Source organism: Stylophora pistillata, chromosome 5 (assembly GCF_964205215.1).
Source record: "Stylophora pistillata chromosome 5, jaStyPist1.2, whole genome shotgun sequence".
In the NCBI taxonomy this organism is placed as follows: domain Eukaryota; kingdom Metazoa; phylum Cnidaria; class Anthozoa; order Scleractinia; family Pocilloporidae; genus Stylophora; species Stylophora pistillata.
The window spans coordinates 6651648-6678005 of record NC_142523.1 but is presented as its reverse complement, the minus strand read 5'-3'; the positions used below and the strand labels follow the sequence as shown (position 1 = coordinate 6678005).

Genomic DNA, 26358 nt, shown 5'->3' with positions numbered 1-26358 from the left:
CAAACCTTCATAAAAATAAAGTTAAACAAGTCACACAAACACAAAAGTTGGTCACCTGAGACACTAGGGCTCTGCTGGACCACAGTCCTGAATTTCCTCAACTTGAAGGCTTTGATGTATCTACGGAAAAGCTTGCTACTTAGTAGTGATAACTGTCTTTATGGTCTATGTGACCATTACATTTCACTCAGTAAACTCTCTTAATTTCTTGAGTGGCACTGTTTTCCCTCTTCAGTTGGAAATAAATTGCAGTCCTACAATGGGACCAAGTACAGCAGTTACAAGAAAACTGTGTGCACAGGTTCTGGAAGATACCATGAGAGGTAATATTTTGTCTTGTTGCATCAAAGACATTTGATTAATAGTTAAAATTCATTATTGCATACTAGACTGTAGGAAATTACGAAGGAGGGAATGTGTGCTTCCTGGATCCAGAGAATATAGTTTTGGTTGTAGGAAAGGAATTACATTGCCAGCTGAAATTTCAATTGAGGTGGTGAATGATTGAAGTGTGTAACCTCAGAAGTGCTGGCAAATGCCACTTTTTCATATGGCAAATTTCACAAGTAACTGGCACTTAGCAACAATCCTGGTGTACCCACGTACATGTATCTTCATAGTTTGTTATATGAGGTAACTACCTAAAGAATATTACTCCCCCCCCCCCCCCTCTGCATGGGTTGCTGGTTCACTATTGGTTCCCCTTCCCTCATCCCAACCAGTCACAAGGCAGGTTGCTGGCATGGAGATAGGCATTGCGAGTCAAAGAAGAAAAAACACAAAACGACAGGATCACTCTGGCCAAGAATTGTCTCTTAAATGCACCTGCAGGTCTCCTTCTGGAGCTGTAGGCTCCAATAAAATGGGATAGGTTGGGCCTTAAATTATAACCATGTTTTGACCTTGGAACTATGCAACTTTTCAGTGGTGCTTGACCGACGCGAGGACAAGAACTGTGATACAGGAAGATATGAATTAGCATTTAAACAGGTAAATTTCCCAAATCAGCTTCATTATTTAGCACTGTAAAACATGCTTAACACACAACCATACTCAAACAAAAGTCTGAGCTAGCACTTGTTTTTCAGTAGATCATAGGTGAAAGGTTAGGGCTAAATATTAGTGGCACATTGCCCTGAATACATGCAGGTGTCAGTTGTCTCAAAGAGCCAGGAGCAGGAGAACATTTCTGTTTAAAGCATTGGATTTCATTGATTTCCTCAGTTGTAAACTCGGGATGAGCGTGAAATGACAATGCAGATTTACTGTAAACTTGATAATTTAGTTACTAGCAATATTCACCCACTTCAAACCCTGTTAACAGAAATGGCCTGCAGTGTTAACTTTTGTATGGAACTACAGAGGCGGATCCAGAAATTTTTGATTGGGGTGGGGTCCAAACTTTGGTTCAGAAAGGACTGTTGGACTTTTTGAGGCAAATTACTTCTCCCCCACACCCCCTCCCATCAGTCACGGTTGCACGTTGGCCACTTACCGTTTATTTGGATTCATTAAAAAATCAGCCAGTTAAAAGTGATATACGATCCTGTCTCAAAGTTGTAAGCGTCAGGTTTGAAAGGGGGGTCCAGACCCCCCTGGATTCGCCACTGAACTGTCACCCTCAAGTAGACATAAGGGCATCCATAACCCTTAAAACCTACTGATTCATTTATACCTATTTTAAATGATAAACTAGAGAGCAGCACTGCACAAACTAAAATAGTAAAACCTTATTTTAATCTCCTATGTACTTCATATGATGATAGCCTAAAATACACTACATCATTCAGTGACCCCAAAACATACCAGGTACTTGTAAATGTAATGTCTACAAAATGCCACACATGTACAACACCTTAGTTAAACCTTGCTTCACACTATGGGTCAACTTAAAGGTAAAAAATATTCTTTGTTACAATTTGTCAACTTAAAGGTAAAAAATATTCTGTTACAATTTGTACATATTAAGCAACCTTATTTGCATTACTTGAGAAAATTCAAGGCTGCTATTCTATCAAATTAAGGAGATTAAAACCATTTTGGTCGGTGCAGTACTGCTCACTAGTTTATCATTTTGAAAAGTAACCTCTATTGCCCACACCAAAATAGGTACCTGGCTGTATGTAGAAACCTATCATGATTATCTCCCTCTACTTACCCATCATATGAAGTATCTTTCTGTCTTTCATCAGCCACAAGTGTCAGCTCCTCCATACATTGGCATGAACATGGCAGTAGAAGGAGAGGGAATACGCAAACCAACAGCAAATGCAAAGAAGCATAATGAGCTTACAACTCCTAGAGTTATACCAAGCTCCAAGAATAAGGATGCTTCTACAGAAACTAAAGCTGCTGCTGTTTCCCAGCACAAACAGATGTCTCCAGAAGCCAATAATACTAAGATTTCAACTCTATCTCGCCCCAAAGAAGCACGGAATATCATTGCAAATCTTTCAGGGGAAGCTTTAGAGACATTGAACACCAAAAATCGGAGAGAAACAAAAAGGAAACCTGAAGGTTCATGGGCAACTGGTAGCATGTATGTTGCACAGTCCATTCCCATAGCAACAACCTTTTGCTCAACAGATGATGGGAAATTGAAAGGAATCATTAAAAGAAGTAAATCTCGTTATTCAACAAATGTTGTTACGACTGAGATGCAACCAAGAGTTCCAAGGGCAATGCAAATACCAAAAGCAGTACTCAAGTACTCCAATGACAGCAGAATGCGACAGAGAACACAGCTACCCATTTCTATTGGCCCAGACAGCAATGGAAAACATTTCTAACCATTACTGCGAGTTAATAGCATAATGCAATGGTGTTCCTGTCAACCCAAATATGGGAAAAAAGTACTGTGATAGAATTACCACAAATTTTGCAAATATTGCTAAGAACTGTGTGACAATTCTTGGAATAAATCAAGCAGAATCTAATTCAAGGTGAAAAAACATTGAACACTTCCAGACCTTCCATGGAAGGTCATTAAAAGTTGCATTTATTATTGAAAATGAGATGATTGATTAAGCTTGTAATTCCTAGAATTGCAAGCTTTATTTTTTTACCACAAAGAACTGTACAGTCTACTTAGTTTTTCCCTCTAAGATTATACAAATTTTTTAAATTGGTGGTTAATTAGAAGACAGGTACTAAAATCTATTTTAAATACCAAAGGTACACTATTTTCTGACTATACTTCAAATCCATATTGTTAGAGGCTTACTTTTACCTTGGGACAAATTATGGTATCAAGTTTCTCTCTTACACTACCCCCTTATCTTTGTAACTGTTCTGCCTAACAAACAATAAAAATACACCTGTCAGCAATTTAATCCTTGTGCATAAATTCAGATTACAAAATGAACTGGAAAGCTATGAGGCATAGTTAAGTTTATCTCTTATTTATGTTATAGTGAAACAAGAGCAAGTTTGTTGTGGTCGCTTAGGCAGTTATAATAAATTATTGCTTAGACCTGCAAGTTACCTTTCAACCACTGAGTCTTAAAGATTTTGGTAGATAGAAAGTCAAAGGTGCACTTTTAAAATAACACTTTGCAGCTGCTACAATGTACAGCACAAGTTATGAAATTACCTGCAGCTTTTCATTAAAAAAGAAAAGGCATTTGCGTTCTACTGACTGACAGTGGCCCCCATTACCTTGAATTTAATTTTACTTTTGCACTTATAACACCTACAATAGGATTGTAAGTTTAATTGTAAATTGATGCACTAAATATTTATTTACAGAGTTGTATATATGAATGGAATGTTAAATATTTTAATAAAATATTAACTATCTTTGTTTAGTGGTAATGCCATGAATACCTTTAAATCTAAACTTACATTTATTGACTGAGTAAAACAGTGGACACAACTAAAATAATGCTAAGGGGGGGTTCCCACAAGAATGGCAGTCTGAATCTAGTCAGACTGAACAGTTGCAAGCATTTGGAAAATGCTTCACTGCTGACCATTTGTTCTGGCCAAAAAAACAAAAACAGAAATCCAAAGGGAAATGAAATTTAGCATGGTCAAAACCAAGTTTAAACAGATGAAAATTACTCAAAAATGGAAGAAATTTTCAAATGAATTGGTACAAATACATACAAAAACTTAAAAATGTGCCTTTCTCTTTATCCCTTTGTGCAGTATAGTCTGCCACCTTTTCTTACTCATTCTACATGTGGTCTATAACCAATATGGAATAATACTTATTTGCTCTCTTTTGCAGAAGCACACATGTCTTGTTACTAGTAAAACATTAAGTATTTTGTTATGTATAATTATTAGCACCAGTTTCACAGCAAAACCAGTCGCCTCTTCCCAGTAACCCCCTTAAACTTCTGTCAAGGTAGAAATGTTGTATCGTGGAGGTTTGGGTCTGAAGTTTCGTTTTTTCATGTAATCAATAAACTGATCTGGAAGCTCTTCTAGCACGTCTTTGGCCAATCGTGCCCCACTTATGACATTCCCAGCCTGTCCAATGTAGTCACGAAAAGGGACAAACTAAAATTTGTAAGGAAACATTATTTTAACAATGATACAAAACAAAATCTAGGTGGTTGGGTAGGGAGGACCTTGGGTGCTCTGACTAAGTAAATAAGGGGGTGCTCTTTGATTGACAGAGTTTGAGGGATGCTGATTGGATGAAAAAGGAATGGTTTGATTTGTTGATGGAGGTATGATTGGTGAGTTGTCTCCGAATGTAATTGATCGAGGAGGTTTTGGTTTAATCATGTGTTTTGTCATGAAGGAGAGAAGTTGATGCGGCAGTTCAGCTAAAACTTATTTAGTGAGCAAATCCTGAGCTAATGCTCCACGTGTTTGGAAATCTCGGAATGGGACAAACTGAAAACGAAGTGGAATAAAACTCGTAACAAAGGCAAGCCAAAATGTGAAATTTAGATCAGGTTTTAGAGTGAGAGATGAATATTTACAAAGATATTCTAAGTATATAATTGAACTATGGAATTTAATGATATGTATTAATGCATTACATATCAAGACTAAAGATGATACATTACTAAGATTTAAAGGAATTTGGGGGTTTTCAGAGGGAATTATATACCTTTTAGTCAATTTAGACTTTACTTTTATGATACTAGTAAATGAACAAAGTAAATAAAAAAATAGTTCTAAATATTAGTAGCAATATTATCATACATATTAACACTGAAGGTAAGATCATGGTACATCTGCTTCAGACAAACACTTTTGATGACATTCAAGAAATGTGAGTCAGAAGACATTTTTAAGTGTTTTGTTTCACAAAACCTTGCTAGAGTTAGCATTTGGATAACATGTAAAGCAAGAGCAATAAAACTATAACAACACATAACACTTAACCCTTTACACAATACATATTCTCCATACTGTTCTCTATACATTTCCTAAAGTGCTGACAAGGAGAATTTGTTTTAACAATCAAGGACTTCATTTGTTGGTGATCATCTCCTTCATTCTCTCGACCTTTTTGAGTGATTCAGGGCTGATATTGTAAGGAGAAATTAGATGCTAATCACTCTTAGTGGTTAATTAGGGTTAAAAAGACTTGAAGCAAGGTATCTGTTTTACTTGCTAGCTGCAGTGAAAGTTACACACCAGGGAGATGCATTGGTAAATTACAATGATTCATTCAGATTGTAAATTTTCTGTGTTTTGGAGACAAATAATAGAAATAGTTTTAATGCATTAACCTTAACACCTTTTTAAGGTTGCTAGAAAATCTTCTGAATTCACCACCTAACTAGTAGGATATGGAGCCCCCTGATTGGCTGGATAAGGAATGCTTTGATTGTCTGGAAATGGAGGTGCACTTGGATTCACTGGATATGATGCATTCTGATTGGCTGAGTAGGGTGCATCTTGATTCGCCGAATGTGGCATGATTGGTGTGATGTTGTCAACAGAGATTGGCTGAGGTGGCTTTGGTTTTATGGTATTTTTTTTCATGTAGGATAGAAGTTGATCTGGCACTTCAGCCAACACCTCTTTTGAGAGCAAATCTGGAGCTAGTATGCCACGTGTTTGGAAATCTCGGAATGGGACAAACTGTAAAAAAGAGGGGAAGAAAATTTTAAAGGTGAAAGCTCAAACCTTTCCAAACCAATTGCAACAAAAAGAAAAACTTATTTGATCAATCGAATTAACAATGTCAACATTTCCCTTGAGAAAAAGAGTGACAAGTACACTTGTAGACTGAGCGCAGAACTGAAAAGTGAGAAATGACAAGATGAACAGGATGAATGAATCATCCACAAGAAACAAACAAACAAATCAACCAATGGACAGACAGATAAGACAAATGGATTGAGAGCCATATTTGGATCACTGAGGAGGAGGATAAATTGAAAGAAGTCATGGAAAAAGGATTGACTGAGGACAAAAAAGTGTAGCAGTTATCATAATTATGCTTGGGAAAGAAAAGCCACTTTTCGATATTTACATTATTAATTTTCACTTCACAATTAAGAATTTGTATGGATCGATGTTTAAGAAAGTGTTCAGTATGAAAAACTCAAGATTTGCTCAGGAAAGAAGTTTAACAACCAACTGCAAAAGATAAGTAATTAGTAATTGAAACCATTTTTCTTCAAATGAATAAAGGCTGATAGTTTCGAAAGAAACTGTTTGGGGCTGTGTCAGTGGGAGTAACGAAATAATTTGGATATATCAACAAAGTTGAAGTGGTAAATTGGCCACCGTAACAATTCCAAAAGCTGACATTTACAGTGTTAGCCCTTCGTCAGAGCGGGGCCGTCGAAGCTCCGAAGAAGGGCTAACGCTCGAAACATCAGCTTTTGGAATAGTTACGGTGGCCAATTTACCACTTCAACTTTGTTGATAGATCCAAATTATTTCATTTTTCTTCAAGACATGTACTTTAATTGGTGCATCCATTTAAATTAAATACTGAAAATAATGTGCCAAATACTTTTGGCAGTCTTAATCCCACAGGTATCAACAAACGCTTTTCATTCCACTAATTTATTCGTGTTTTTCTCGTTGCCATGTTCCCACCCATAACATAGCTCCATTTTCTACCTTTAAAAGCACACACAACCCATGATTCTTCTATTCACTCCGACAAAGGGCTAACACTCGAAACATCAGCTTTTATAATTGAAACAGCCCAGGGTAATTTACCATTTCAACTTTATTGATATATTCAAATTATAATGTGCTTATTGACTGGCTGTGAGGGGCAGATGGGAAAATATATTGGCTAGAAGTCGTGACACATGAACCAAGTGTGGCGTGAAGGTCTGTGTGTCATGAACAAGAGCCAGATATTATTTTTTCCAACCTAACTTAGTCAATAAATAGGATGCAATAGACTGGCATGCATGGGAAAAACAAAAACAAAAAAGATTTTGCCATAACTAAAAACTTTTCCTTTATTTTTTGGAGTCAGAACAAGAAATTTGCAATCATCAAAAAAAAAAAACATGACTTATTTTCTCTTTTTCGTTCACTAAATGTTACTTGTTTCTTGCAAAAAGTAGTGAACAGTGTTGCTACACAAAAAAGGGCAGTCTAGGGCCGCACTCCTTTTTCTGTACCAGCTCACATCAAGCTGTTGGCCGTACATGTGTCATCTTTCACTGAGGGATCGTGCAAGTTGGGCAGGGCAGGTCTTATAATGACAGGTCGTCAGGTTTTTTTAAACCCTTTTATTCCCAGGAGAAACCAGGGCTCGACACCAACAGTAGCTCACTAGCCACAGACTAGTAGAAATTCAGTTTTGGCAAGTGGTTTTCAATTTCCACTAGCTAGCCAGTTTGGTTAGTAAATAAACTGAAATTTTAATTTGTAAAATCTAAGATGTCACTCACTCGCCACTTGGCTAGTAAGTTGAAAAGTTAGTGTCGAGCCTTGGAAACCAAAACAGAATTTCTCCTTACAGTTGCAATTTCAAGCAGAGGGTCGTTGAAAAGAAAGGAACATATTAATCAGAATATAATATTATTGCCTGATCTAACCCTGAATTCTCAAAGATAAATTTAAATAAATTATACAGTAGGCAGTGCAGAGAATTGAAATTTCAATCTAGATCACAGAAGCAAAAGGGTTAACACAGCTCTAAGTCAACTTCAACTATCTTTACCTGCACAATGTCCCTCTCTGCTGATCTCCCACGCGATGAAAGACGAACTGTATCACCATCAAGCTCTTCCATGGCTTTAATGAGAAACAAAGAAATCATAGTATATGATAAATTGATACTATATGTTTACAATGAATTTAACGTATCTTGTGGCTCACAATTTCAATCACATAATGCAATGTCTCTTTAGATAAGGTAACAATGAGGCTGTACCACAGGAATGTAACCTAGCTGGTCTTCACAGCATAAAGTGACTTGAAGTATTATTACTCAGATTCATGCTGCAAAGGCAGCATGGCTGATCGTGAGTGGAAAGCACAATTATCTGATACTCATGAAATCCTGAGGTCCTGGGTTTAAGTCCCAAACTGACCACCAGGCTCTGGTTGTTTAAATCACGTAGCTCCTTTTTCTGCCTTTAAAAGCACACACAACCCACAATTCCCCTATTTGCTCTGACGAAGGGCTAACGCTCAAAACGTCAGCTTTTATAATTGTAAGATGGCCAATTTACTATTTCAACTTTGTTGATATATTCTTGAAAATTATTTCGTTACCCCCACCGATGCAGCCCCAAACAGTTTCTTTAGAAACTATCAGCCTTTATTCATTTGTATTTTGATTGCTGCGACCACTAACTTTTGTCTTAGCATTTTTCAATCCACAGCATTCAGAACAGCGGCAAGAAACTCACAAAGGAGCTATGCCATTAATCACCTAGCTCCTTTTTCTGCCTTTGAAAGCACACACAACCCACAATTTCCCTATTCGCTCCGACGAAGGGCTAACACTCGAAACGTCAGCTTTTATAATCGTAACGGTGGCCAATTTACTATTTCAACTTTGTTGATAATTATATTCAAATTATTTCGTTACCCCCACCGACGCAGCCCCAAACAGTTTCTTTAGAAACTATCAGCCTTTATTCATTTGTATTTTGATTGCTGCAACCACTAACTTTTGTCTTAGCATTTTTCAATCCACAGCATTCAGAACAGCAGCAAGAAACTCACAAAGGAGCTACGCCAGGAATCACATAGCTCCCACAACCCACAATTCCCATATTTGCTCTGACGAAGGGCTAACACTCGAAAGGTCAGCTTTTATAATTGTAACAGTGGCCAATTTACCATTTCAACTTTGTTGATATATTCAAATTAGCTGGTTGTTTAAAGCCTGGATAACATTATCCACTGAGGAAATCACTATCCAGTGGGTAATTGTGAAGAAGAGCTCCCCAAAAAACCTGTCGGCCGACAGTCGGCCGACAGACGACCAACTGTCGGCCGACTGTCGGCCGACTGTCGGCCGACAGTTGGTCGTCTGTCGGCCGACAGGTTTTGCCTGAAATATAGGCTACCTGTCGGCCGCCAGTCGGCCGACAGTCGGCCGACTGTTGGTAATGTGTCGGTAACCTGTCGGTACCTTGTCGGTAGCTTGTCCGTGAAACGATCACACAATGTTAGGGATTCTAAGTTTGCCGTTACAAAAGCATATGGGTTTAAATTATTAATTTTTTAATTTGCGTTTGTCGCAGAGTGGCAAAACGAGGTATCGTGGTCGTTTTAGATCAAGAGTTTTTGGTCTGGTTTACCAGAAACGTTGAGTGATCCGATATTTCACTCGTAGAATCGTGCCTCGCTTGATACAACATCCAACATGTTTAATACGTTGACAATTGACTTTCAAGATTTGGTGGCTCCTAAAGGAGCCGTTTTGTGCGTGGTGAAATATACAAGATATTTCACTCGTAAAATCGTGCCGCGAACTTCATTGGCAACAGCTGCCCCTCTCTCCTCATGTTGCTCATGACCGGGATGTAGCGCCGAAGTCTTTTGCGACAGGCAACCTCCAGATCTCGCACGGATTGAACTTCTTGGTCGCGGAGGACGAGGTCCAGTTCCCTCGAGGCGACCTTTTTCAATTCTGCTATCGCCACGAAGTCTCGTAGTGTGCTCCGAGGACAGCCTGCAAGACGGAAGGCACAGGCCATGCTGCATTTGTTTTCTTTCATTGTCTGGAGAACCTGGTCATATCGTTTGTGTATGTTGGCCAGGCCGTGGGTGCTGACCCGTATGTCTGCCGTCTGCTGGTGTTGCTGTCGGCCGCCTGTCGGTCAACTGTCGGCCGACAGTCGGCCGACAGGTTTTTTGGGGAGCTCTTCTTCACAATTACCATCCAGTGGATTGCACAATACATTTTGCTAACACTTATCAGTATTAATTGAAAAGAAACTCTTCTAATTATATAAGGATAGTAAACTTATAATTATGTACATACCATCAAATTCTGCTGCTCCAACACCCACAATAATAATGGAAATAGGCAGAGAAGCTGCCTGCAAGAAGAAATAAACAAATTTAATGTAATTTATAGATTTACCTTAAGTCAGAAGTGCCCCTTGTGCTTTACCAAGTGATCGCCAGCCAAAATCCAGCCAGTGATCACCACTTTTTCCTCCAGCAAATTTCACCAGCAGCCAGCACTTAGCCAAAATGCATTTTTATTTTAATTTTAAACAAACTTACATTCACGATGGCTTCTTTTGTCTGAGCCATGTCTGAAATAATTCCATCAGTCAACATCAGTAGTACAAAATATCTAGAAAGAAAATTTGAGTTGTGAACAGGAAAGTGATATTTGAACACAGCCTTTTTGAGGTTAAAGGAATTTAAAAAACTTCTTACTCCTCTCCAGGTTTTTGCCTTTGTGCTGCACTTGCTATTCTAGAAAAAAAAGGACAGTCAAACTAAAATCATTTAACCATCTGCTAAATATGTGAAAAATCAGAGTTTAAGTAGCCTTCACTGTATCTTATGGTTGGTCTGTAACATATAGAGAGAAGAAACAATAAATATGGTCATCCTCTATTAATTAAGCATACACCACAGTCTGGTAAATAGTACTTTTTGTGCATTCTGATTGGCTTCAGAAGTGATTAGCAAATTCTAATTCACCTCCAAACACCCAAAGAGACAAAACTGAGCATCAATAATTTAATTTCCAACCATTTTTGGCATATCGACAGAAATAAACTAATAATCATTCATTATTAGGATTCAGGTAACCATTAGGAATTGTTTGGGAAAAAAAATCCCCAACTTACCTGGCAATTTGATTTATTATTGGTGCAAAGTTGGTAGGACCTAAAAAAAAGCAAACAAAAAAAAATGCAAGGACATCACTGTGCTTTAACTCACTGAAAGACCAAGGGTTACAAGGTTAACAAAGACAAGAACAGATGACTTATCGATGTACAAGAGCCTATTTTGCAGGTATACTTTTTCAACAACAAAGTGCTGTCAGTAAAACAAGAGAGCTCCAACAGAATCTCAAGAAAGTACCAATCTAATCTGATAACCCTAGATGTTTTTTAGGTAGATAAAGGGTCACCGAAAAAACTATGCTTTTCACCAGATGAGATTGGTTTCTTTAGAAAGTTGTCATAGAGGACGGGCAAATGAAGATTGAAAAAACATCTGCAGTAAACTTACCATACAAAGACAAAGAACAGATGACTTATTGAATAGAATAGCCTATTTTGCAGGTACACTTTTTCAACAACAAAGTGCTGTCAGTAAAGCAAGAGAGCTCCAACAGAATCTCAAGACAGTACCAATCTGATAACCCTTAAGATAGATAAATAGATAGATAGTAGATAGGGTCACCGAAAAAATACACTTTTCACCAGATGAAGTTGGTTTCTTTAGAAAGTTGTCGAAGAAGATGAGCAAATGAAGATTGAAAAAACATCTCCAGTAAACTTACCATAGAGTTGTACTTGCTGTATACTGTGGTAATATGCAGATAGGACTCCATCTATTCCTTCACACATTGGATTTTGGAGATTACCATTCTAAAAACAAATAATTATCCCAGCGTCAAAAGAGTCTTTTTTTTTTAGAACAGTAACAATGAAGAATTGATAAATAGAACTCTTTGTTAGACCCTAGTGATCAATTTCTTAACTGGACAGAAGGCCCTTATCACTAGCATTGCAGGATGCACGTTTCTCTGGCAGAAGGAATATTTGAGATGAATTGGGGAGAGATTTACTGGGGATCTGGCACTAATAATTGTCAGGGCTAGACCTTGAGCAGACCTCTCCCCAGTCTCTCCCCAGCCTCTCCCCAGTCTCTCCCCAGCCTCTCCCCAGCCTCTCCCCAGCCTCTTCCCAGCCTCTCCCCAGCAAGTGTTGCTTACCCTTTAAACCCCTAAGAGTGACTAGCATCTAATTTCTCCTTACAATATCATCACTGAATCACACATTAAGGTCAGGAGAATAAAGGAAATGATCAACCAGAAAAAGCTCTTGATTGTCAAACAAATTCTCCTTGTCAGCACCTCAAAAAATGTGTCTAGCACTCTATGGAGAATATAGATACTGATGTAAGGGTGTAAAGGGTTAAAGCCTTACACTCTCCTAAGGGCAAAGAAACACTTGTGCAGAAGCACTATAACATTAAGGGCCTCCTTGCAGGCTAACAAGTTCTCCCAACAAACAAAAACAGAAATGGCTTCAGTCTTGCGGCACTCACCAGAGGAAACTCATGGGAAATTTTCCAGGTTGGAGGAAGGCGAGCTCCAAAACCAAAGGCTGGAAACAGTTTATCTCTGGAGAGGAAATAAAGGCAAGTCTACCTCAAATTACCATCACTCCTACTATTAACCATTAAAAACTCTCCAAGAAAAAAGACAAAAGAATGGTTAAAGGTAAAGAAACCAATCCTAGCAACGCATCGGCCAATACGTCAGTTGACGCACTACCAACACACCACTGACACACTACCAATGTGTTGGTAAGATGGACCAATGCATCTGCCAACACACTACTGATGTGTTGGTAAGATCGGCCAACGCTTCAGCTGACATACTACCAACACGTTGGCCGACGTCAGTAGGATTGGATTCTTTACCTTTACCATAGAATGTTTACTTTGTCTGACTTCAGACAAACAATACCTACGTGTCATAGTCTTGGCAGATTCTACCAACAGCTGTCAGTGCCTTGACATACTGATTTTGTTCATAGGGATTTATGTAGTGCAGGGAGCTGGCATTCCGTGGATCACCTTGAATCATATAAATGTCTTGAGTAATTTTTTTCCAATTTTGGATAAAAGATAGTGAATTGAGATTAGAGGCAATTACTTTTTTAATAGAATTGGCAATAATTTTGTAATCTGATTGACCAATTTGCTGTATATAACCACTAAAAGTACAGATATTGCTGCTCACGTCAACATGTCACACAAGGGTTTTAAGGGTTTTAATTGACATCAATATTGTGCACCTCATTAGTCCACAACACTGTGAGCACTGTAATGACAAATATCCTTGTCCACAATTAGAGTACAGATTAACCTAAACCACTGTCAATTTGTCAAATGAACTTGTAATCAAAATTGTATTTATTATTTTACGGGGCTATGGTCTAACAGCACCTGGTGGCCCATGGCATCTTACTTTTAACTCTTGGGTGACTCAGAAATCTTAGTTTTTTTCATAAAAAGCGTATGCTGAGCACCCTAAATTTCACAGTTTCAGAGCACCGGGCTCCCTTCAATTTTTCATAGAGAACAGCCTTGTTGCGGTGGTAATCAGCAATTAAAAATGCAGTTTGAGAATCAAGAATCACAGAGTTACATAATTATTATTAACCCTTTAGTCCCTAGGAGTGGCAGGCACCTAATTTCTCCCTGGCACCATATCACCCCCCCCTGAATCCCACATGAAGGTCACAAGAATAAGGAAAATGATCACCAACAAAGAAGCTCTTAACTGTGAAACAAATTCTCCTTATCAGCATCTTTGGAAATGTATAGAGAACAGTATGGAGAATGTGCATGCTGATGCTATGGTGTAAAGGGTTAAAAATACTTGTAACAGTGTGGTGATCACATTTGCAAGACTGGTCTAACAGCTTATCAGTGTCGCTTATGTTCATGATTATGATGATAATTATGATATTCTGACCAAAACACTCACAATCTAGTTCTGACTACATGCAGTTAATTAACTGCATGCAAAATTGCCAGGTCTAAACAAAATTTAGTTCAATGCTTGTCAACAGTAATAAAGCTCACCAAGCAACATGGAAGTGATGATCACAGTACTGCACTGGCTACATGCAACTTACCATTTGATGCTGTGAAGTCAATGGCTACAGTGAAACTTATCTGAGTTCTACAAAGCAACAATATCAGAATCTGAATCAGCCACGCAAAAATCATTCCCAGATCTATGCCAACTATTAAACTAAAATCCAGTACACATGTAGTCTATAGTCCCACTGACTCTGTGTGGACAACTCATTCGAGCTTGTTTATTTGTTTAATTCGCTAGTAAGTTAGTTATACAGTAGTACTATAGGTACAGGTAACTCATCACAGTTTGTTGTTCATTTTTTTAGTATCTTGGAACGATGGTATGCTACCTGGCTTGCGGACAAAAATATTAAGTAATTAACTGTAAGTTCTGATCCTTGTGAAAACAGAAGATGAAGATTTCATGACTCTGGCTTCCGGATGAAAACATAAACTTACACCGTACAGTGCTGTATACGCACTGTTAATAATAATAATAATAATAATAATAATAGTAATAGTAATAATAACAAATATTTATACAGGATAGCTCTTCAGTGCAGGAGCACTGTTATCAGTGGAGTCCTGTCTAAATAACATAATATAAGGATAAAAACTAGAATAAGATAAGAATGACTACATTAGTACTGTAGAACTGATGAGCACTGTTAGAAAACTATAATTATAATAACACTGATGAATAAGCAAAAAATACTGGAAAATATTCCTAAAATTGGCAGCATATGCTGTCTTACCCTCCTCTGATGTAATCCAAGAATGAAGGCTGTTGTTCTAGTTTGCACTGCATTAACATAATCTAAGAAAAAAAATTCAACAGGTCAGAGCATTAGCCACAATAGCAAGAAACAAAATATGAGTGACATTAGCTTTATACTGCATTCAGTAATATTCTATGCACAAGCAATTATGCAGTGCTTTAAATAAGATTTGAAATGGGTGGCTACCTTGGTACAGCACCCGTTGGAGAGCGACTTGAGTGCGACTTGAACATGGTTACCGCGACTTTAGTGCGGTGAAATATACCCGGTGACTCACAACAGAATACCCACCAGAGCTCCAGCAGGTGCTGGGTCTTGTTTAAAGCACTGATTATGTTGAACGTAATTTGTCAGTACGGAGAAACTGTTACTAATAGCAACTGTGTCAATTGTAAATTCTGCCCAAGCAAACTTCAACACCTAACTTAAAGGCTCAATCAACAAACCAAATTTTCAAAATCAATAAAAAAAATAAATGACCCCACTCCCATCTCTGCAATGAGGTTTTCAATCTATTTGTCACTAAATCAAAGAAAACTAAAACACAAATAATAATTAAAAAAATTACAAAGCTAGTAAGACAAACACAGGCAGGCAAGCATGTATTGATTCCGAACACTCATAACAAACAAAGGAAAACTCTCTAAGAGAGTATGGAGTAACAAAGCAACTAAATGAATCCCTTTTTACCACAACTCTCAAGGGGAATCAGGAATGACATAGTTGTCATTTATTTTCAGTTGGCAACCAACACTCACCATGCCTGAATTCTTGTAACCTTTCTTTTTTGCTTGTTTCTTTGGATTTATGGCCTGAAAAAAAAGAAAAAAGATACAGCCTGTGTGCTAATTCAAACATAAATCCAGAGTGGGGTAAAACTACAGAATACAGGGCCACTTAATTACATCTTATTGAATCACAATGCATCCTTTTGTTTTCTCCCTTGTTCTTCGAAGCATGCCGACAAGGTGGACCTGTATTCGGTGGTTGCTCCCAGGGTGGAAAAAACTTAATCGGTCTGTAATTTACTGTTTGGTTCTTGAAGGGGTATTTACTCCAACTTGCTGGGCTCCCTTGGATCTTACTCACCTCAAAAGTGAGTCCTGGAGTTCCATTCAGTTCATTGATGGTTGAGGAAAATATTCCAATCAGATCATGTCTAAAGCAAGAGAACTGTTCATCATGAAGATTACCAGACACTTATTTTAAGTATTTTTGTGGACCAACTGCACTGTACCACACTCTCCAAAGAAAGCATGTAGATTGGGAAGCAGGTATTAAATGGTGCTAGAGTTTGTTGCTCACATGAAAAATCTGCAAAAAGCACTCACATGCAGACAAAGAAATAGTGAGTGTTTATCAACATACTTGTCACCTGATAGGGCAAACATGCACTGCCTGCTTGAACAAAAACAAAAAAAAATAATGATAATGATAATAATAATAATAATAATAATAATAATAGCAACTGCTGCATAATAATAATAATAATAATAATAATAAGGTTAGCCTTTCAAGGTGGCAGTTTGACTTTCTGTTGGAAGGAGGACCGTAGACACAATGGAAAAGCTTTTTAGGATTAGTTAATGTACATTTATTTTTTTACTCCATGGCTCACAGGTTACGGTTTTCGCCCTGTGCTGCCTGATTAGAATGTAGCATTCAGTTGATTTCTCTGCGACATAATAACTGCTGCATAATAATAATAATAATAATAATAATAATAATAATAATAACACAGTGATTAGGTTAAGAGTTGTTTCTGTGTTACCCTCCATCCCTGTCCCAGTCATAACATTCCACTCTGATGGACCTGCCAAGAAAATAAATAAATAGATATCAAATAAATATTGACCCTTTAACTCCCATAAGTGACCAAGACAGAATTTCTCCTTACAATATCAATACAATATCAAGCAGCCAAGCAATGAGAACATAGGAAAACATCAAGGAGATTACTAATTGATCCAATACCAAATTCTCCAAATTAATGTCAATAGAATTGTATAGCAGACAGTAAGAAGAATTACTAATTTGATCTTGGGAGTGAAAGGGTTAACAATTGACTGAGTTGTTGATACATTTTCATCAAACTCACTCAGATTTACTGATTGATAAGTAAATAATTCAATAACAGGGCTGTGGTCTAACAGCGCCTGGTGGCCCCTGGTGCCTTACTTTTGCTCTTGGGTGACTCAGGAATCTTAGTTTTTTCATAAAAAGCATATGCTGAGCACCCTGGATTTAACAGTTTTAGAGCACTGGGCTCCCTTCAATTTATCTTAGAGCACAGCCTTGTATAAAAATAAAATATTAGTAAGATTTATTAATCTCAAATCACTTTTAAATGATTTACTTCCTGCAACAGAGAAAACCATGGAAATGCAGTGTTCATTTTTGTGGACAGAAACTGGAGACTTTAGAGGAAAAGTGAGAATCCAAAACAAACAGAAAAAAATTAATTATCTAATAAATATATCTTACTAACCAAGCGCAAGGGCCGTACTTAGAGAATATCGGCCTGAGGTCTTGACAGTATGGACCGAGCACAGCGAGGTCCATACAAAGAAGACCGAGGGTTGATATTCTTCCAGTACGGTCCCGAGCAAGCTTGGTTAATAAGAGATTTATTATACGACTGAAGTTCAAAGGGACACAAGTGCGGTATCATTCGGGACCATTCGGGACTGTGCCCTGTCCAATACTTAGAGAATATTGAGCGGCAATAGAGCATTTTGATTGGTTGATTTTAGTTACTGGCCCTCTGACTTCCCGAGTCGTGTAATAAATAATGTTATTTACCTATCGTAATCTCCATTGCAAAGTGCTCTTGCATGGATAGTAAATGCCTTCCATGTTGGATTCAGTGTGTTCTTAATTACCTCTGTCCTGTGAACTGCAGTATAGCTAGAAATACCACAAAATGTTACTGTTAGTATAAATTCATGATATTAATGATTATTAATATTATTTTCAAACAAGTCATTTCTTGAAATGTCAAGGGTGATTAGCCACATATTATGTTTTCCTACAAAATATGCCGCCCCCCCCCCCCCCCCTTTGCTCCCCAATAGAGTTTGGAGTTAATGTTGTACAAAAGTTCCAATAAAACAAAAGGTCAAACCCTCTGACAGAGACAAAGCTTTTATCATGTGAATTTGTGGTTATATCAAAACAACTTCTCTTCAGTAACCATTTCTCAATTCTCAATACCAGCCAGTTTGAAAATGTATTCAAATTGTAAGAAGACTTAAAGTACCAATCACTGAGTGATAGGGGTTCAACTAACCTATTATCCTCATTACATCTGTAAAATACTAGGAAAGGATCAGACTTTCCAAAGAAGTCTTTCTTGTCCAGCTTCTGTCCTTTAAACTGAAGTGTTACAACATCCTGTAAATATGCAATGAAAGAAATAAATGATTTTGCAGTGAGGTTTTCATTCAATTGTCTTTCAGTCTATGATTGTTAACTACTGTAACCATCTCTAAGCCCTTATCTGAGGGCTCAGTACAAACTTAAGGGAGATTTACTACAAATGAAAAGGTCTGGAGGGTGGTATATTATTGAAACTTGAAGCTGTAGACTTGGGGTTGTTAAAGAGGGGCACTTTGTAAAGTCAGGGGGTTATTTAACGTGACACTTCATTGGAGAGGAAGGCCTATTAGAAAGGGAGCATATTAGGGAGGGTAGTTTCTTAGAGAGTGGAGCTTATAAGGAAGGGAGGCTTATCAGAGAGGGGGGGGCTTATCATAGAGGGACCGCGCAGTAGAGAGGGAGGGTTATTAAGGACAAAGGATTATCAGAGAGGGGGCTCATGAGAGAGGGAGAAACCTAGTAGAGATGGGGCTTTACAAGAGGGGAGCTTAGAGGAGAGGGGCTCTTCAAAGAAAAGGAGGCTTATTAGAGAGGGGCTCTTCAAAGAAAAGGGGGCTTATTAGAGAGGGACTCTTCAAAGAAAAAAGGGCTTATTAGAGAGGGGCTCTTCAAAGAAAAGGGGGCTTATTAGAGAGGGACTCTTCAAAGAAAAGGGGGCTTATTAGAGAGAGACTCTTCAAAGAAAAGGGGGCTTATTAGAGAGGGACTCTTCAAAGAAAAGGGGGATTATTAGAGAGGGACTCTTCAAAGAAAAAGGGGCTTATTAGAGAGGGGCTCTTCAAAGAAAAGGGGGCTTATTAGAGAGGGACTCTTCAAAGAAAAGGGGGCTTATTAGAGAGGAACTCTTCAAAGAAAAGGGGGCTTTAATATTAGAGAGGGGACATATTGGAGATGGGGCTTAAAGTGAGGGTTCATAAGAGAGAAGGGGCCTATTAATGAGGGGAATGGTTGGTTCAAAGGGGGCTCGTTAGTGAATTCCTGAACCAGTGTAATATATTGGACTGGACAATCTCAAAGAAAAAAAAAGGATTGCAATGTTTGATGTTTTATCAACCTTTCAAAATCACTTACTTTGCAGTCACTAAGCTCCTCCGCAGTCACTGTGAAAGAAAAAAATAATAATAAAACCTATGCAAAACCTTTCTCTTCATATCATAAAATTGATTATCATCTCCAGTCCTAAGCATTACTGAACAGCTTGGATTACTTTTAAAGTTGATAATTTAAGTATTTCATAATAATCATTTATAACCTTTATCTAATAATAATTTGTTATATAATTGTAAATCAATGTATTTACATACCAATAATTGTCCCAGGTTTTTTTACTTTTGGATTACTGTATAAAAAGAAACAATAATGTGGTTAGAAAAATACCTAACAATGAAAAACTGAGAAACCTTATTATTAGGTAAAAGTATCATGTGAAACAGCTCATTTATTTAGTAAGAAAGGAAATATTTATACATGATTTCACTTTTCTATCAAGTTGCATAAGGTCATTGCTGTCAGTAATTCAACAACTAAATTTTTTAATCTCTTGTTGATGATCTGCATTTATCTAACTCTTAAACTCCCAGAAGTTATCAACATGTAACTTCTCCCTATAATATCCATACATTATTATATAGATACTGATGAAATACCAGGATTTCTCCTTTTACTAAAAAATCATATCTTCACCGTGCGCAGTGAAGATACTATTTTTACCTTTCACGTGTGACGATATTGGTGTGGCCATGGTTACCAACATAATTACTCAATTGCTGTTTCAAAAATGAATAAAAGAAGTTGTCTTTTATGTGGAAATTTCATCAGTATCTATATAATAAACAGAACATTACATGGCTGCTTGGGGATACGAATTTTATCTTCTCGTGCTGAAAGTATCTCTCACGAGTGAGCTGTGCTCACTCGTGAGAGATACTTTCAGCACGAGAAGATAAAATTCATATCCCCAAGCAGCCATGTAATATCCTCTATTTCTTTACTTGAATAGGTGTAAATTTACATAGTCAGCATAACATTATTGTCAATGTCGCTAATTTATTTCTTGATCTTTGAACTCTCAAGATCAGATTGGTGATACTTTCAGCACTCGAAGACAAAAATAATTTGTATCCCTGCACGGCCATGTAATATCCTCCATTTATCCAGCAAGCAGGTAATGAGAATACTCCAACTTATCAGGTGGAAGTTGTAATCTTGATCCAACACCAAATTCTTGTAACTAATATAAAAGGAAATGTGTAGCAGCAAGAGGGGAGAAGTGACAATCTGAACTTCAGAGTTCAAAGATCAAGAAATAAATTAGCGACATTGACAATAATATTAGGCTGACTATGTAAATTTACACCTACTCAAGTAAAGAAATAGAGGATATTACATGGCCACGCGGGGATACGAATTTTATCTTCTCGTGCTGAAAGTATCTCTCACGAGTGAGCTGCGCTCACTCGTGAGAGATACTTTCAGCACGAGAAGATAAAATTCGTATCCCCAAGCAGTCATGTAATGTTCTGTTTATTATATAGATACTGATGAAATTTCCACATAAAAGACAACTTTTTTTTCTCATTTTCAAAACAGCAATTGAGTAATTATGTTGGTAACCATGGCCACACCAATATCCTCACACGTAAAAGATAAAAATAGTATCTTCACTGCACGCAGTGAAGATAAGATTTTTTAGTAAAAGGAGAAATCCTGGTATTTCACCAGTATCTATATAATAAATGATGTTTGCAGATGAACTACAATTCAAGTAATTTCAGAATAGAAACACAATCTCTGTGGCTTCTTTTCTGCAATTTCTTTCCTAACAGCTAACCCGTAATTATTGTTAGTCACAGGTCAAAATATTATTTATTTCATTTTGTTGAGATCTTACACTAATGGTTTTTGAAGCCTTCCACCAAATTCTCCAACAATTGAACCCAGTGTACACTCAACTGCTCCTATGAAATCCTGAAAAAATTTAAGAAATGACTTAAATTACACCTGAGATTCTTCATATCAAGGCTTTACTTAGTTGAGAATTCTTGGCAAATTAGTTACAAACAACGTGATAACTAAAAGATGGTATTTTGAAATTCTTGAGATGCTTGCTAATACCCCCATTCTACCTAAACAGGGGTCAGAGAAATTTAGCATAGATAACATTCTAAGCCCTCACATTGAATAAAGTACAAGGCTGAAAAAACTATCTAACTACAGATTTGTGAGAAGCACTTAAAAACGTTGAGAAAACTGTCAAAAACCCTAAATCAAACATTAAGGTTTTGAGAATAAAGAAAATGATCACCAACTAAAAAAAAATGATTGCTAAACAAATTCTCCTTGTCAGCACCTTTGGAAATGTATAGAGAACAGTATGGAGAATATGCATACTGATGTTAGTGTGTGAAGAGTTAAATAACATAGAGGGGTAAGTGTCTGATACTCACATGGTCTGATAACTTGGCAGAATTTTTATCTATATCATACCTATAAAAGGAGACGTTTTATCAATTTACAAAACCTATAATCAGCTTTTTTCAAGTTTTCAAAATTATAAGAAGTGAATAAAGGCTGATAGTTTCTAAAGAAACTGTTTGGGGCTGCATCGGTGGGGGTAACGAAATAATATGAATATATATCAACAAAGTTGAAATGGTAAATTGGCCACTGTTACGATTATAAAAGCTGACGTTTCGAGCATTAGCCCTTCGTTGGAGCCCTTTGTCATTCGCTCTGACGAAGGCCTAACGCTCGAAACGTCAGCTTTCATAATCATAACGGCGGCCAATTTACCATTTCAACTTTGTTGATATATTCATATTATGAGAAGTGAAGGCTGTAGATAAAGAAGCAAGAGAGAAAAGCTTCTTCCAGTAGTTAGTAAGTTCTTCAACTTACACTTCGAACCGCAACTTTTGCATTTCCTCAAAGAAGTAGTGGATGGTAAATGTCTTCACGAAGTCTGGATTTAGTGTATTCATTATGTGCTCTGTTCTCCCAAACTGAAAAATACAAAACAACCCGTATAAATAAATTTTAAAAAAATGCAAACACCTATCTTATGTAATGTGAATGAATAAAGGCTGATAGTTTCGAAAGAAACTGTTTGGGGCTGCGTCGGTGGGAGTAACGAAATAATTTGGATATATCAACAAAGTTGAAAGGGTAAATTAGCTCCGACGAAGGGCTAACGCTCGAAACGTCAGCTTTTGTAATCATTACGGTGGCCAATTTACCATTTCAACTTTGTTGATATATCCAAATTATTATGTAATGTGACTTTTACGTACCCTCTTCTTCAAATTTTAATAGATTTTGATACTTTTTCCCGCAAATCATCAGTTCCTAACATTGTAATTAATTTACTCTAACGATGTTTCAACCCACCGAGGAATGTCAAAGAGTACTAGGTGAGGTGTTGGGGAGGCATGGGGAAAAGCTAGAGGTTAACCTGCCATGGACAAGTGTCCAATCCAGAGGGGAGCTTAAATATTGCAGTATTGTGTTATGGAACACTGTTTGCTTCTAGGAACAAGAAATTGGATGCTCAAGTCTCAATAATCTAAAAAGGAACCACCTACTCACCTGAAACTACTCAAAGGCATTCAAATTTTACATACTTTCTGCTTCTACTATTCCTTTTACACATAGGTATCCATTTTGTTTTTACTTAGAATTTATAATATAAATATCATTCTCTATTTTCAAAATTAAGTTATACATTTGCATAAAGAGCAATTTCCTTTTTAACAAGACCCTACAAACTTGTTGCTTAAAATATCATCTAGCATAACTAAAAGTCATCTAAGTATGTATCCATCTATCTACCAAAATAAATAGTCTATTTATGCTAGGGAGACCAGGTAAAGCTCCGATGACGTGCGCCACCAAGCTCAATTGCACCTTTATCATCATTCTTAGACCCAATAAATCTATGCAACTTCTTAGGTAAGAAAAACCAAAATTGTCCTCAGACAAACCCTTCAAAAGATTTGCATGACATTTTTCTTTTTACCTCTCTCCACTCCTTACTTCCCATTCCTTGAGTGTACATCACAACCACTGTGAAAAAAACAGATTAAGAAAAGTAGTTCAACTACTGTTTAACAAATGGTAAACACCACAGTGTACACTATTGAGTTATGGATGCATGCGGCAGGTTGCTAAGCATGAAAGATGTGTAAGAGTCGCTCGAGGCGATAGCCGAGAGCGACTCTAGTTTCTTGAGTGCTTAGCAAACCTCCCAAGTGCATCCATAACTCAATAGTGTACGCTGTGGTGTTTACCATTTGTTTTATAACATAACATTGATACAATGTAGCTAAAGAGTTCCCTCTTATTTAACAAATCTTAAGCGACCAGAAAAAAACAAGCGCACACGGAAAAATAGTCTTTGCATTTGCTCACGTCAGCAGCGTACACCCATGGGCAAATGGGAGACGCTAAATTGACCAATCAAAGCGTGCGCTTTACTTTGGTTATGTTATAATACTAAATAACTGACTAATCAACAGTGGTTAAGCATGGTCTGTATTCTTAGTGACGACAACATCGGTCATCATAGCAGTCAAAATTTGTTGTGGACTCACTAGGCTATACCTCATGAAATGTGTCCCTCAGACCTCCAAAGCCTATTGCCTGTAAAGACACGCAACTCTCACAACACAAAGAAAACTCTTTCTGTTTTCCAATCATTTACCTGTTTGTTTTTATTCTTCCTTTTTTTTGGAAGAGGGGGGGGAGGAGGGGGGCAGGGAAGGTGACTAAAATCTAATTCTAGTGACCTTGCTATGATCTTAGGTCTACATATGAAAAATAACTAAAGACAATTTGAGCTTATAGCCCTGAAAGTCCTTTTTGCAATCATATTATCAAAATATAAACTTCATTCTTGTCATTCCCAATAGATTGATCAAAATTATGACCAACCTGCAGAGACCAAAAGAATCTGAAATGTAATTTAACCATTTAAGGAAGAAATTTAACTGTTAAAATTTTATCCCAACCACAAGCTGGTGGTTTAACCACATGTTCTGGCAGAGATTTAAAATTGCATTTCTTCAGTTAGCTATCAAAAATTAAGCGGCAATTCAAAATAAGAGCAAATAACTGTTGATGTGATTAATCTGCATGGTATTTGAATTTCTAGTTATGAAAATTTGCTGGAAAATCTTATAAAACAAAGGCATTGCTAAATCGTCTTTTTGGAAAGTTGATCTTACTGACACATGTCAATCAGTACAATTATTGACATAATAGATTTAATAGGTCCTCAATCAGCCCTTATCGTGTGTACAGCGATGTTTGCATTTCAAAATAAATAAAACCACTCTAAATTTAATTTTTTTCATGTTGTAGGGCACAGGAAGAAGTAATTCAAACCAATCTTAAATTTGACATGATATTCTGTCCAACTTCAATAAAAGTTGTTTAAGTTAGAGTTAACCTCGAAATCAAATGACGTTTACATTCCTAACTTTTACAAATTAGGAGAAAATTTATATGAAATTCGCACATATGAGATGAATTTAATAAATCTTAAATTGTTGTGGAACCTTGAGATTCATTGAGAATAGATTCAAATCAAACCACTCTTAATTTCAATTTTTTTGTTGTTAGTTAATGGTAAGCTGATAATCTTACAACTAGCCACAAAACATTCAGATTTTACACACCTGGGACACAAGAAGATCTAACCCAAACTAGTACAGTTTTAATCGTATTTTTTACCTGAAATTCTGTTAAGCTACATATGAGAGGAATTTCGTATGCCTTCAATTTTTGTGGAACATTGAAATTACAACAGAACAGATTGTTGTATATGTTGTAGTTCAATTATATACTTGGTTCAAATTTTATTTTCCCTTGTTCTCGGTCATGTTTATGTATGATAATGAGTTTGAATCAAAGGAAAATAAAATTTGAGCCAAGGATAAAATTGAACCACATGCAAGATATTCATCAGAAAGTGAAACTCTGTAGTTTCACGCCCACGAGCAATTTCCACGCAAATACGGTGCACTTACTTGGGTCTGACTTTGAGAAGACGTCCATATCAGCAATATTCCTGAATAAAACAAAAGGAAAACCATAAAGCTCGAACAAATTCAAAAGTAAAGTACAAACGTTGTTGTGGAAAAGGTTCACTTCGTATGCTCGTGCAGCAGAGCAAATCACGTCGTTTGAATGTCTGAGTTACTGAGCCTCTGTAAAGCTTTACCTGCAAGAAACATGTAGTTCCACCTGTGTTGCTGGCACAGAACTACTGAACGAGCCAGGCTGTTCGGAAGAAACAACATCGTCGTATGCTGGAGGTGCAGAATCCGCCATTTTTGTTGTTCAAAGGCCAGGTTACTTGAAAGCCCGCTTGAAACTAGACGCAGGAAGTTCAGCCGGAAAGAACATGCGGCTATGACGGATGAGGTGATTTGAAAAATGAGGAAGTTTTACTCGTCTCCTAATCCTGAGAGGCAATATTTCGAAAAAGTAATATATCACTTTAGACTTGTCGAAAGAGCTCCTGTTCCGGGCAGTTTTGATTCGATCTTCCTTCGCGTGTGACAAGGTTACGTGACATGACATACAAATCCACGTCAGGTACCGGTGTTGTTTCAGTTTTACACGGCATAAAAACAAAAGAAATGAAAATGAGTAGCAAATCAGAAATATTCTATCCAATAGAATTAACAAAATATTTCTAATTCTACTCCAAAGCAGGATCACCAAGTTTAGGACAAAGAAAAAATTATCAAGTATACGGTCGTGCATTCGTTTCCTTGAAAGACCAAAAAAACAACTGCCCCTCTATTGTTTCCTATATATTTTACCTTATCCGTCAATCAACCATCTATATTCTTCAGTACAACTATTATTCTTGGTGAAGTACTTTCACATCACTCAGTATTTATACGGGAATTTCCCATGTTTCGGTTTATGATGCATAATTATAGCCATATTGTGCGTCATAGTTTACTGTGTACAGCTTACAATGACCTGCAAAAAAAAAGAC

General features: G+C 37.1%; 2 protein-coding genes across 7 annotated transcripts in view; one reads left to right on the top strand and one right to left on the bottom strand.

Annotated features, from left to right (window-relative positions):
- The window catches only part of LOC111325016 (uncharacterized), an 18948-nt gene extending 15146 nt beyond the window's left edge, over positions 1–3802 (top strand). The window contains exons 19-21 of the mRNA XM_088759532.1: positions 236–323; positions 926–990; positions 2193–3802. Of these exons, the coding sequence (XP_088615658.1) occupies positions 236–323; positions 926–990; positions 2193–2789 (750 nt within the window). The 3' untranslated portion in view covers positions 2790–3802. The remainder of the gene's footprint in view (positions 1–235; positions 324–925; positions 991–2192) is intronic.
- Positions 2937–26358, bottom strand: LOC111325014 (copine-8). 6 transcript variants are annotated; one of them, XM_088759533.1, is made up of 26 exons: positions 26177–26358; positions 25570–25898; positions 25376–25416; positions 23365–23411; positions 22248–22351; positions 21797–21836; positions 21241–21317; positions 19655–19689; positions 19422–19450; positions 18262–18365; positions 17775–17879; positions 16744–16785; positions 16062–16131; positions 15731–15784; positions 14949–15010; positions 14247–14293; positions 13074–13179; positions 12646–12721; positions 11876–11963; positions 11214–11253; positions 10795–10833; positions 10636–10708; positions 10388–10445; positions 8108–8181; positions 5697–6051; positions 4368–4506 (listed from the first exon to the last, which is right to left on the bottom strand). In XM_088759533.1, exons 2-25 carry the CDS (start codon positions 25677–25679, stop codon positions 5743–5745), a joined length of 1830 nt encoding a protein of 609 aa, XP_088615659.1. In that variant the 5' UTR covers positions 25680–25898; positions 26177–26358; the 3' UTR covers positions 4368–4506; positions 5697–5742. The 6 variants fall into 6 exon arrangements, with proteins under 6 accessions (XP_088615660.1, XP_088615659.1, XP_022784441.1 ...); XM_022928706.2 differs by having other exon boundaries at positions 5705–6051; positions 26177–26357; XM_022928705.2 differs by having other exon boundaries at positions 4369–4506; positions 5743–6051; positions 26177–26354.